Source organism: Babylonia areolata, chromosome 28, assembly GCF_041734735.1.
Source record: "Babylonia areolata isolate BAREFJ2019XMU chromosome 28, ASM4173473v1, whole genome shotgun sequence".
In the NCBI taxonomy this organism is placed as follows: Eukaryota; Metazoa; Mollusca; class Gastropoda; order Neogastropoda; family Buccinidae; genus Babylonia; species Babylonia areolata.
The window spans coordinates 12,827,680-12,841,850 of NC_134903.1; the positions used below are offsets into that span (position 1 = coordinate 12,827,680).

Sequence of the window (14,171 nt, forward strand, 5' to 3'; positions counted from 1 at the left end):
CCTATGTCTCGCTGTGTCTGTATGTCTGCCTGTCTGTCTGTATGTCTGTCTGTCTGTCTGTCCGCTGCCCCACCCTTTCCTGATATTCCAGTCTTTCTATATTGTTCATGTTTTAATCCTTCTAATAGTCCTTATATCCCGCCATGAAATGGACCCATTGTGGCTAGCTGGGCAGTAAGTGGCATGGTTTGATTTGATCTTCGTCTGTCTGTCTATCTGCCTTTCCTCGTCTTTCATTGAGAATTGCACTGCTGGTCTTTATCATAATAATAAAATTTTATTTTTATATAGCGCTGTAATACAAGCATAATCAAGCTCTAAGCGCTTTACAATCCAGAAACCTAAAGTGAAACAAGAAAGCATATAAAATGTAGTAGAAACATAAAACAGAATCATTAATATCATAAAAACACAATGCATAAAGCTCACAAAGTAACAATCTCAAAACTACAACTGTTACACTCTAACACTTACATAAAAACACACACAGACACACATGATTAAACGGCTGAAATAACAGCATTTTTCACTTAGAATACATACATGTAAAAAGGAGCATAATTGTAATCTGCATGCCATAGATTTTGTAGAAATTGCAAAATAAAGTTTTGGATAGAAAAGATAAAAGGGGTAAAAATCAGGTCATTCTCCCTTTCGAACCACACCACCACCATCCCCATTCTCTCTACTCACCCATCACACACACACTCATATTGCCATGAGTCTGGGGCAACAGCACTATTTGAATTATGACAAGTCTTTTTAAAGAGATAAGTTTTAATATTTGCTTTAAAGGTAGATAGATGAGTTGTTTGTTTGAGAGCAACAGGCAGAGAATTCCAAGTTTTTTAGCCGGACCTGAAAACCAACCAAGACTGCCCCATTAGAACATTTTCAAAACTTTGATTCTTTTTCCCCCCCTTGAATTGAGAATCAGTATGGCTGATTATAACGGAGTATAGCTGCCTACATGGCGGGGTAAATAAAAAACAAACAAACGGTCATACACGTAAAATGTTACATGTCTGTCTGAGTGTGTATGTGTGTGCGTCTGAAATTTGATTGAATGACACAGCAAACAAATGATGAGCGCCCAGTGGCAGCCGTCAGTCGGCTCTACCCAGGTAGGCAGCCTGTGGTGCAAATGTCCCCGTGTATGTAAAGCGCTTAGAGCTTGGTCTCTGACCGAGGATAGGCGCTATATAAGTATCCACATCAATCAATCAATCAGACTATGTTACCTGTTCAGGTGCGGTGTCTGACTGGTCAGAGCGTTCGATTCTCGCCCCAGTTTCCTGAGTTCTAATCCCTCGTCGCACCGGTACCTGGTGGGTAAAGGGTGAACATGTTTCCGCTCTCCCAGGTCAACAGATGCACAGGCCTGCTGGTGCCTCAACTCCATTCTTGTGTATACACAAGTAGAAGGTCAAATGCGCACGTTAAAGATCCTGTAATCCATGTCAACGTTCGGTGTGTGTGTACGGAAACAAGAACATACTGAGCATGCACAACCATGAAAACGGTGTAGTGGGGGTAATGTGCAAAAACGGTCACACACCTGAAACGTTACACGTCTGTGTGAGTGAATGAGTGAGAGAGTGTGTGTGTGTGTGTGTGTGTGTGTGTGTGACTGAAACCTGATTGAATGACACAGGAAACGAATGATGAGCGCCCAAAGACAGCTGGGCTCCACCCAGGTAGGCAGCCTGTTGAGCAAATGACTCCGTGCTTGTAAAGCGCTTAGAGCTTGGTCTCTGGACAAGGGTAGGCGCTGTATAAGTATCCATATCATTATCATCATCATCATCATCGTCATCACCATCACCACGTGTGTGTGGAATCCTGCAGAGAAACGTTCCCTCTTTCTTGTTTCCCGTGACAGACAGAGGGGAGTCCTTTTGTGCTGGACGAATCCAGAGGAGTCCATCATCAGCACGCGATAAATCCAGTTCCGCTTGCGAGGAATTCTTTTTGTATGGCCTGAAACTTGGGTTTCAGATCAGTTTGTGGATATTGTGAAGTGTGACACGTTTTGGTTTTTGTGGCATCAGTGGGAAAAAAATCGCTCAGCAAACCTCCCTGGAGTGATGGCCTAGAGGTAACGCGTCCGCGTAGGAAGCGACAGAATCTGAGCACGCTGGTTCGAATCACGGCTCAGCCACCGATATTTTCTCCCCCTCCACTAGACCTTGAGTGGTGGTCTGGACGCCAGTCATTCGGATAAGACGATAAACCGAGGTCCCGTGTGCAGCATGCACTTAGCGCACGTAAAAGAACCCACGGCAACAAAGGGTTTGTCCCTGACAAAATTCTGAAGAAAAATCCACTTCAATAAGAAAAACAAATAAAACTGCAGACAGGAAAAAATACAAAAAACTGGTTGGCGCTGAAGTGTAGCGACGCGCTCTCCCTGGGGAGAGCAGCCCGAATTTCACACAGAGAAATCTGTTGTGATAAAAAGAAATACAAATACAAATACAAACTCAGGTTGGCATTGTGACCGTAATTCCCAAAACTGGATCAATGCAATATCGCCACATTAATTCTGGCAGCGTTATCATCACAGAAGAAAATGACGAAACAAAGATGATCTGTGATCGATGAATAAGAAAACGACCGATTTCAGTCATGTGCATCTGCTTTCATTCCTAAGGCCAGACACGGTAGTGAAATTTTGACCAAAATCATGATTTTTTGTGATTTTCGTTTTTTCGCATAATTTGCTTCTTCAACATCTAATCTTTATAGTCCGTTTCACCTGGGTACTATATTCACTTAAATAAAGCTTTAAACAGCATCAACATGTGTGATTTCGTGTGAGTATAAGCACATCTCTTTCTTTTCCTGTTTTCTCAGTTTTGTGTTTTGTCCTCGTAATACCATTTTTCAAAATGCTAATGCTCAAAAACTTTAAAAGATAGCATGTTCAAACTTAGTACTTTATTTCTTTATGTATTCATCTTTATTATAGTGCAGTGGTTTGTATAGTACTAGTAAAAGAATGAATATACACTCATTTGAAAAAAGTGATGTCAAGGAATTATACTCATTTCAACAACAACAGCAACAACAAAAATGTATTTATTCAAAATCCAAAATACCACTGCACTATAATAAAGAACAAATACAAATAAATCAGATAAAACAAACAGAAATAACATATCTATAAAGGTACCGAAGTTATAACCTTTTTTTGTCGGCCATTTTGGATTCGTTTCCATGGAAACCGTCACGACAAATTGCACAAAATGACCTTTTTTGACATGTTTAGTCCAATATCTTTGCATACCATGTCACAGAAAGCCATAAACTTCAAGTTTATTTCATACGTTTTTGTACTACCGTGTCTCTTAAAAGAATAAATTGAATGAATAAATCATCGCCCCATCATTTGTGGACAAACCATTTGTTAGGGACACGACGGGCGTAATAGCCAAATAGTTAAAGCGTTGGACTTATAATCTGAGGGTCCCGGGTTCGAATCTCGATAACGGTGCCTGGTGGGTAAAGGGTGGAGATTTTTCCGATCTTCCAGGTCAACATATGTGCAGACATGCTTGTGCCTGAACCCCCTTAGTGTGTATACACAAGCAGAAGATCGAACACGCACGTTAAAGATCCTGTAATCCATGTCAGCGTTCGGTGGGTTATGGAAACAAGAGCGTACCCAGCATGCACCCCCGCCCTCGCCCCCGCCCCCCGAAAACGGGGTATGGCTGCCTACATGGCGGGGTAAAAACGGTCATACACGTAAAAGCCCACTCGTGTACAAACGAATGAACGTGGGAGTTGCACCCCACGAACGAAGAATAAGAAGAAGTTGACCGTTTGTTTTGAAAGGACAACTTTTTGATGTGCGAAATATTCAGAGGACAACGTTTTGATGTGCGAAATATTCAGAGGTTTAATTAATGACGTGTGTGTTTCGCTGTTGTTGGATACACAAGGCCGGGCGGGATTCTTTAGGAATGTGAAGTTTTCTGCCACAAGATGGGAGGTGAAGTACCTCCATCTGTCTGTCTCTGTCTCTCTCTGTCTGTCTGTCTTTCTCTGTGTCTGTGTCTGTTTCTCTTTGTGTGTGTGTCTGTGTATGTCTGTGTATGACTGTGTCTGTGTGTTTAACCATCACAACACACAGACTGGTAACAATCCTTCCGAACCTAGGAAAGATGTTCTCTTTTTTTTCCTCTCCTTTTTTTTCCTTTCTTTTTCTTTCATTTTTCTCTTCTCTTTTTTTTAAAGCAGGAAAATGACACATTCACCTAGCAAGCGCCAGTTAAACATATATAAGTTTAACTCTCTCCATACGAACGGCGAAAGAGACGACGTTAACAGCGTTTCACCCTAATTACCATCATCAAAATATTGCAAGCGGAAGGCTCTTATACTGAAGACGTGAATGTTGACAAAGAATACCACAATTCTGACGACGGAAGCTAAAGCTTGGGTCATTCAGACACCCACTGGACATCCGACGGGTCTGTGTAGAGGAGAAGAGAGGACTGGCCGTACTGAGTGAGTTAATCATGTGTAGAGGAGAAGAGAGGACTGGCCGTACTGAGTGAATTAATCAGTTCCCTCCCGATAATTATAGAAAATCATTTGACGTTCCAAACTTTGTGTTCAGCAGGTTTTCTGTTTTGCAAGGAGCACATCAAAAAAGAACAAAAAGGTGCCAGACAGTCGCTCGTTAAATGTCGTCACACGCATTGACTTGCGTAAAGACTGACGTGGATTAGCAGCTGTCTGGTCATTTACACTGGCTTGACTATTTCTTCTTCTTCTTTTTTTTTATTTATATTTTTTATATCCTTATTATTTGTATTTTTCTGTCTTCATTTATTTCATTGTATTTTCCCTCAAGGTCTGACTAAACGCCGCTGGACTGGCTTCTGCTCAGTGCATGTTGTGACGTGTGTATGGAATTTCTCCTTGTATGACCAACCTGCTCGTGACTGAAAATAATTATAACGATAATGTCCATCTGTCTGTCTGTCTGTCTGTGTGTGTGTGTGTGTGTGTGTGTGTGTATGCGTGTGTGAGGGCATGGTGTGAAGAAGCTTCCAGCTTATCCATTTTACCCTCAATAAAACATTTGTCATTTCTCTCTCTCTCTCTCTCTCTCTCTCTCTCTCTCTCTCTCGATCCCTCTCAATAAGTCTCTCTCTCTCTCTCTCTCTCTCTCTCTCTCTCTCTCTCTCTCTCAGTTGCAAAATACGTCTCAGAGGCAGTGGATATACAGAAAAAAAGAAAATAAATTATCAAAACGCCTGTAAATCCAAAATATGTGCAGACATTAATGGTTTCCGAATGATTATTTTAAGGGACGAAATAGAAGCAGATAGAATTGGTATTTGGATGGTCAATCTGATGATGATGATGATATTGTTGTTGTTCTTTTGTGTGTGCAATTTGTTGGCTGTTGTTTATTGATATAATCTTTGTAATATTAGGTGCGTTAGGTTTTGGTTTTTTGTTTTGTTTTACTTTTTCAAATGGTTGGATAGAACGACACTTAACTTCCCGTACTCTTCTATGCTTTTTCGCCAATGCTTCTACCTCTACTACTACCACACGTTTCCTAACTACGGATACCACATGCCTGCTACTACTACTGTTACTGCTGCTACTACTACTACTTCTCCTCCTCCTCCTCCTCCTACCCCCTCCCCCCCCCTCCCCCCCCCCCCCCCCCCCGTGATCAGTTTCATCTCAAGCTGTCAGTCACCCCCACCCCTTCAATTCAACCCACACTGTGCCACGTTCAACAAGACCACCGCTATCATCATCACCATCTCCCCACCTCCACCCCCCCACACACACACTCCCCGCGCACCCATCACCACCCTCCCTTCCCTCCTCCACCCTCCCTCCCGTCGTTTTCACTGCCTCGTAGGAACGCAGTTAATTCCCTTAATTGATGTGAAGCACACATTGCAGACGAGGTAAGAAAAACACAACACAACACCACACCACACACACACACACACACACACACACACACACACACACACACACACACACACACACACACACAGAGAGAGAGAGAGAGAGAGATGGGGAAAGGCGAAACACAAACAAACATGGCTGTGATGAAATTCGCCGTTGGCGATACGGATTTGTCCGTCCACCAACACTGTTACGGCTTTACGGCTTGTTGACAGTCGCGTGATTAATTCATTCAATCAATTTCATTTGCCACTGTTGTTCTGGAACTTCTTTTTTTTATTAGAAAACTGTTGCGTTGCTGACACTACAAGCAGAGGAAACCTTTTTTTGTTGATGGCAAAATAGAACGACGATATCGTTGAGAGCAATTGATGCTATCGGTAGCGGGGCGGTATTGAGGGGGATATTTGATAATAACCTTTGACGAAAAAATAATTATAAACTGCGGAGGTTGATGTTTGTGAGAATTAGCATGTTCTTGCTGATGTTGAAGAATCAGCCTGGATGTGTTCTCGCCGAGGTCCAAATTAGAGAGGAGTCTTTTTTGTTGGTAATCAGTGACAGAGATGGGAACCGCTGGGGTCGAAGTGGTTTATCTAGGCGAACTGACAATTCCGAGGACGCGAGGGTTCGAACTCAATCAGTGTCACGTCAGTGTGTGATTGTTATTGTTATTATCATTAGTAGTAGTAGGGCACTCTCCACTATAATCAAATTCTATCTCAAATAGTCGGGACAGCAGTTACCTCTTCTGCTGTTCTGATGGTAATAGTCGAAAACGACTGACTATCATACCGTTGTAGTAGTAGTAGTAGTAGTATTGTTGTTAGTAGTAGTAGTAGTAGTTGTAGTATACCATTAGAAGTATTATATTAATTGTATTGATACTAATCATTATTAGTATTATTATTATTATTGTAGTTGTTGTTGTTGCTGTTGTTGCTGCTGCTAGTAGTAGTAGTAGTAGTATCAGTGTCATTGTTATCATTACCAATACTATCATTACTATCATTCTTATCACTATCATTGTTATCATTCTTAGTATTAGTACTATTTGTATTTGTATTTCTTTTTATCACAACATATTTCTCTGTGTGAAATTCGGGCTGCTCTCCCCAGGGAGAGCGCGTCGCTACACTACAGCGCCACCCATTTTTTTGTTGTTTTTTTTTCCCTGCGTGTAGTTTTAGTTGTTTTTCCTATCGAAGTGGATTTTTCTGCAGAATTTTGCCAGGAACAATCCTTTTGTTGTCGTGGGTTCTTTTACGTGCGCTAAGTGCATGCTGCACACGGGACCTCGGTTTATCGTCTCATCCGAATGACTAGCGTCCAGACCACCACTCAAGGTCTAATGGAGGGGGAGAAAGTATCTGCGGCTGAGCCGTGATTCGAACCAGCGCGCTCAGATTCTCTCGCTTCCTAGGCGGACGCGTTACCGCTGGGCCATCACTCCACTATTAGTACTAGTATTATCTCAAAGTCATGGCGGTTCCTACTCAATGCTCGGTGTGGTATGGGTGATGACACGAGACCACAAATGTGAACATCGTCTACGTCACGGACGCGTTCTTGGAAGTGGTGTTCCAATTTCCTGACCGACTTTGCAGGTGTCTGTGCGTGGTTCTGTCGGGCCTGGCTGACAACGTCTGTGAACATAGCGGAAGGAACCGCAGCGTCTGTCGCATTAAGCCCTAAGCCAGGATGGGTTAATATAGCTACAAGGTTATTAGTCTCTTTGTGACTTCCCCATCTATCATCTGGGGGGGAAAAAAATGCTGTCCACACCGACGCACACACTCACACACAGAGAGATACACAAAGACACAGACACACGCACATACACGCCCCCCCCACCCCCACCCCCCCTCCGACCCACCGACACACACACACACACACTTGCTGTTCTATCATGAAATAAAATTTTGACAGACTTTCACACACACTCACTCTCTCTCTCTCTCTCTCTCTCTCTCTCTCTCTCTCTCTCTCTCACACACACACACACACACACACACACACACACACACACACACACACTTGCTGTTCTATTATGAAACAGAAATTTGACGTTGGCTTTCACAAAGACACACGCACACACGCACACACGAGGAGGGGGAGAGAGGGGGACAGAGAGACAGAAGAAAAAGAGAAAGATCAAGAGAGATCCAGAGAGAGAGATCCAGATATATATATATATATCCAGAGAGAGAGAGATCCAGAGAGAGAGAGAGAGAATTCAAACACATCCACACAGAGAGATCCACAGAGAGAGAGAGAGATCTACAGAAGAGAGAGATCCACACACAGAGAGAGAAAAAAACAGAGAGAGAAACAAAGACAGGTTGAAAAAATAGAGAGAAACAAAGACAGAGAGAGAAAAAAACAGAGAGAAACCAAGAGAGAGAGTGAGAAATCCAGAGAGAGAGAGAGAAACAAAAAAAGATAGAAACACAGATAAACAAAGAGAGAGACGCTTTTGACGCTTTGACATTTTTATTGTCATTACCTGTAAGGGTCTATTGACAAGGGGGTGACGGGGATTAATTCTTAAATCCCCTTAAGTGCAAAGCAACATTCTGCTTAACAGCGTTTCATCAACAAACAAACAGAAAAAAAAATCTCTAAATATCACTCTCTCACGATACATTAAACAAGCGGAACACACACAATACACACACACACACACACACACACACACACACACACACACACACACACACACACACACACACACAGAGAGAGAGAGAGAGAGAGAGAGAGAGAACTAATCATACAAACTCGACCACCCATTCTAGCAGTGATATAGTTCAATATATCAATTATCTACCTTACCAAATTAACACAAGAAAATAAAATTTACATATGGATATCCTCCTCATTTACTCTGGTATGTTCTGATCATTGTGATTATGCCTTATTTTTTGTGCTTCTGAGATAAATTTAGCTACTGACTGTATGATATATTCATCTTCAGACGATAAAACAGAAGAAACCGTCATGTCTTTTAGCTAGATGAGATTCAAAAAATGTACATTTTTCTCTTACTTTATCGTATAATTTACAATGAAACAAAAAATGTTTTTCGTCATCTACACTAGATGCACACAAAGGACATGGCGATTCTGTGGCTGCTGCAGATTGAAACCACAATTTATTTGCATTGAAACCAAATGTCCGTAGCCGAAATCTTGCATAATTTAACCTGTGCCACTTATCTGTGATAACTGTTAGATATTTTTCAGTATGAAATATACTTTTGAATGAGAAAAACCAACTATATTTCTCTTTGCTTTCCATATCAGAATGCCAATTTTGTTTAAAAGAACAAATCAGTCTGTCTCTAAATTCTGATGTAAACTGCTGTTCATTTCCCACTTCCTGATACATCCACACAATTCCAAAACCGTGTTCAAACAAAACCTTTTTTTACACTATAAGTCCAGTTTTCTTTTCCTAATTCCATTTGTAACAGCATCATCTCGTAAGCCTGTCTGGGTAAACGTGATTGTGAAAGTTTCAATAATTTCAACCCATATTTAATGCATTTTACAAACGTTCTTATATACAAAGGATATCTACCCGTTTCCCCATATAACATTGTGTTGGATGAATGAATTGGCACATTTAAAAAAACGCTTAATTGCATAAGTATGTACTTTTTCCATCTGTGAATTTACCTTTAGTCCCCAAACTTCGGCTGCATATGTAAGTATAGGTTCAATCTGTGTATCGAACATTTTCCAAAACAAACAGTAATCAACAGACTTAAGCTTTTTTTTTTTTTTTTTTTTTTTTTTTTTTTTTTTTTTTTTAGTGATTTCAGTATTTCAATAACACCTTAGAAACAAAGAGAGAGAAGAGAGAGTGAGCGAGACCTATAAAGTGAGAGAGAAATCAAGAAAAACAAAGGTAGAGAGAACAAGAAGAAGGAAAAAAAAACACCCAAAAAACAACACCCCCACCCCTCCACCCCCACCCCCATCCCCCAAACTTCTAAGACCCCCCCCCCACCCCTCCCCCAATGAATAACAAGAGTTCCCTCCACTTTCTCTCCCTCCTCCGCTCCCCTGGCGAGGAAATAAGGTGTGATGACTCAATTTCCGCGTGGCTGAAGAAGGCTGTGCAAGAAGGAAATCCGAGTGGATAATCACGCTGTGATCATCAACACGGCTCTCCATGACCCCCCCCCCCACCCCCCCCCCTCCCCAACCCCCCAAAACCCCATCACCCCCCTACACCACCCCCTCACCCCTACACACACACCCCTACTCCCACACCCACCCCTTACTCCCCTGCCTGGCCACGCTTGTGTCACCGTGATAGTGATGGATCTCTCTTTCATATTTGTGGGTGAGGGGGGTGGGGGAGAAGGTGTGTGGAGGAGGGGGGAGGGCGGAGGGGGAGGACGGTAGGGAGGTGGGGGTGTTTGTGTATGTTTGTGTGTGTGTGTGTGTGGGGGGGGGGGGTTTGGATGGGTGGGTGGATGGTGTATTTGTGTGTGTGTATGTGGGTGGGTGGATGGTGTATTTGTGGGTGGTGGGTGTGTGAGAGAGAGAGAGTGTCACAAACTCTCTTAATACAACAATAGTCTAGGGGTATTGGTTTATACAAAAGAGCTTATGCAAAATTGTCCTAACAATTTTAGGGGTGGTTTACCTAACCTGTATTAATTTTACTTATCCAGTACTAAATGGAAACGTGTAACAAGACAACATTCATACAAACACCTTTCAAAAAGGGTGACCACACCAAATTTTAATCTTTAGAACATTTATTAAATCATTTCTTTTCTTTTAACTCTCCCCTTTTCCCAACATTCATAAAACAAATAAAAGTCTAGCGACTCACGGCCGCACTCATCATTGCCGACTAGTTTAGTTAATGTCCGGGGGGTAAAATCACAGGACTCATCTTCACGATGCGGCGCACGGTTGTCGAGGTGAAGTACACATGCAGGTCCCGTCCTCTCCAGTCAGCGAAACAGCCTCCCACGTCGTCCCTGGTTGTCCGTAAGTAGGGTTAACACAGTCCGCCCTCCGGCCACAGTCACACCAGGTCATCAGATCAGACCGCATCAGATCCACGGCCAAACAGTCACACAGATCAGGCTATCTGGTGAGATTATCTACAGATCCACTACTGGACTCAGCAGAAGTCACGACTTTAAACGTCAGCAACTGAACTGGCTCCAAACCAGTAACCTGTCGACCCGCACTCCAGCAACCATAACTTGTACTGGGAAACTAACAGTCGACTACAATCCTGGATCTAACACTCCAGAAGAAGGAATTTCGACTACATTGATTCAGCAGTCCCCTGACTTGGCCCACTCTAGACCAGTCAACAATAATACGAGATTAGCACTCAGCTTAACCCAAGATTTTCAGGCAATCCCTGGATGGCTTGTACTATAAACATAAATGACGAACTCCCGAACTAGAAAAACAAAAGTCCTGTTCGATAACAAGGCACTTCGCACAACAGCAAAATCACTCCAGTACAGCACAAAACCCACAAGAATCTCCAACAACAAATCAACATGAAACCAACTTTTACAGCACTAAATCCGACAATAGAAAAGAAAACGTTGCCTCTGACTAGCAACACAAGCTTTGGACTCTCGCGATCCAAGGAAGAGAAGTGTCTCTCTCTCTCTCGAAGTTCAAAACCGGAAGCCCCTCCCGCAATGAACTCTCCCAGCAGGGAAGACGGAACCACACAACAAACATGGTTCCACTCTACAATTATAGATCAGAACCTACTTGACGCCCCTATGTAAAACTCAATTATCGGATCTTCCATCCGACCTTTTCCCAACCTGCCGACATACACTGACATGTGACAATTCCCCCTTGCTTATGATGAAACATCCGTTTCATTCCACACAGCAATTCAACAGGTTATGAACAGCAATTAGAACACCCGACTTAAAAAATCAGCCCCAACGTTCTCCTTTCCAGGAATCACTTGCACCGTAAAAGAGTATGGCTGCAACAACAAAGCCCACCTCATCAGGCGACTGTTTGAATGCTTGGCTTTGTGCAGAAAAGCCAGTGGCTGATGATCAGTCTGCAACACAAAGTGTCGACCATACAGGTATGGCTCGAACTTTTCGACCGCCCATACAACAGCCAAACACTCCTGTTCCACTGTTGCATAGTTTCGCTCGGCTGAGGTCAGTTTCCGACTGGCGTAGTGCACAGGTTGCCACAGTCCGTCGCCTTCCTGCAACAGAACAGCTCCCAGACCTTCGTTGGATGCATCAGTCCACAGGATAAAAGGAGCCTCCGGATCAGCCAGGCGGACAACTGGTTCACAGCAGAGACGTTCTTTGAGAGTCCGAAAAGCCTTCTCGCAACTCTCAGTCCACTGAACTTGATTCGGCTTTCCTTTCTTGGTCAAATCAGACAAAGGAGCGGCCAAAGTGGAAAAATTCGGCACGAACCTCCTATAGTAACCCGACAATCCCAGGAACGAACGAACTTCTTTCTTTGTAGCTGGTCTGGAAGCATCTCTTATCTTGGCAACTTTGTCCTCGGTAGGTCGCATTCTGCCCTGTCCTACCACATGTCCCAAGAACTCGAGCTCCTCGAACCCAATGAAACACTTTGAAGGACGCACCGACAAGTTTGCCTCGTCCAACCTGCCGAACAAAGCTTCAAGAGCCTGTACATGTTGCTCCCAAGTGTCAGTGGCCACAATGACATCATCCATGAAATTCTGCACATCGTCATGGCCCAAAGGTCCCAAAAGTCGCCTCATCACCCGACTAAAAACAGCCACTGCATTTTGGAGACCAAACGGCATGACAGTCCACTGGAATTGTCCCAAAGGAGTGGAAAAAGCAGTTTTGGGTCTGTCCTCAACCTTCACTGGTACTTGCCAGTACCCCTTGGACAAATCTATCTTGGACAGATACTTAGATTTGCTCAGACGACAGAAAAGAAATTCTGGGTCAGGGAGGGGTTCCGCATCGAACTCCGTCACCCCATCCAACTTTCGATAGTCCACGCAAAACTGGACCTTTCCATCCTTTTTTGCTACCAATACGATAGGCGAGTTGTAGGGAGAGCAAGCTGGTTCAATGACTCCCAGCTTCACCATATCCTGCACCTCCTTCCGGACAACAGCCTGTTTGGCATGAGGTAGAGGATACTGTTTAACCCTGACTGGAGTAGCCTCCCTGAGAAGTAACTCGCATTCGCCTAAGTCAGTTTTCAGCGGAAGATCAGTCACAACTCGAGCTCGCTTCTCAATCACTTGAGCAGCTTGGCTTCTCTGCGCAGCTGTTAGAGTTGGACCATAGCAGACATCTCCAGTACTTTCTTCAGCCTCCAGTGGACATAGCGGAAGTTTTTGAGTTGATTTCTGGGAAACCTCCTCATCCATCACAACTGCAACATGAACGGCGGAAACTGGTTTCGGCTCTCCTGCCCTCTCCAAGTACTGCTTCAACAGATTGGCATGATACAGCCTCAACTGCCCTTCCACCTCAATCCGGTAATCAGCCTCGCCAACCCTCTCTACTACGGTGTATGGCCCTTGCCAGCTTACCTGCAGTTTATTGTGCTTGGCCGACAACAACAGCAGAACTTGGTCCCCTGGCTTGAAAGTACGCGGCTTCGCCTTGCGGTAAAAATACCGAGCGTAACGACTCGATGACTTCCCCAGATTGTCCCGAGCCAAAGCACAAGTCTCCTCAAGACGGTTTCGGAGATCGACAACATACTGGGCAGTGGTTTTGACTTCCTCGGTTGCCTCCTCATCAGTCCAAGCTTGCCTGAGCACTGCAAGAGGCCCTCTCACTGTACGGCCGTACAGGAGCTCAAAGGGGGAAAATCCCAAACTCTCCTGGGGAGCCTCCCGGTATGCAAACAGAAGCGCTGGAAGAAAACGGTCCCACTGTCTTGGTTGCTCCTGGCACAATTTCTTTAGCATGGACTTGAGTGTGCCGTTGAACCTTTCGACCAGTCCGTTGCACTGAGCATGATACGGCGTCGTGGTCAAACCCCGGATTGAGAGTAGGCAATTCACCTGTCTCATCACCTCACTGGTAAATTGCGTACCCCGATCCGTCAGAACTTCAGAGGGTATCCCTACACGTGACCAGATCTCGAACAATGCCTCCGCCACCCGCTCTGCCTCAATGCCTTTCAATGGAACTGCCTCCGGGTACCTAGTGGCATAGTCGACCACTGTAAGTATATAGCGATTCCCACTCT

The 14,171-nt window shown here is 43.9% G+C and overlaps 2 protein-coding genes across 2 annotated transcripts in view; one reads left to right on the forward strand and one right to left on the reverse strand.

The window, feature by feature from the left end:
• The window catches only part of LOC143302105 (G-protein coupled receptor dmsr-1-like), a 93,686-nt gene that overhangs the window by 26,294 nt on the left and 53,221 nt on the right, over positions 1 to 14,171 (forward strand). The window lies entirely within an intron of this gene.
• The window catches only part of LOC143301794 (uncharacterized), a gene marked incomplete at its 5' end in the record, with an annotated part of 52,416 nt that overhangs the window by 12,388 nt on the left and 25,857 nt on the right, over positions 1 to 14,171 (reverse strand). The window contains 4 exons of the mRNA XM_076616186.1: positions 7,550 to 7,595; positions 9,117 to 9,136; positions 10,043 to 10,101; positions 11,957 to 14,171. The exon at positions 11,957 to 14,171 is cut by the window's right edge and continues 115 nt beyond it. Coding sequence (XP_076472301.1) covers positions 7,550 to 7,595; positions 9,117 to 9,136; positions 10,043 to 10,101; positions 11,957 to 14,171 — 2,340 coding nt within the window. The remainder of the gene's footprint in view (positions 1 to 7,549; positions 7,596 to 9,116; positions 9,137 to 10,042; positions 10,102 to 11,956) is intronic.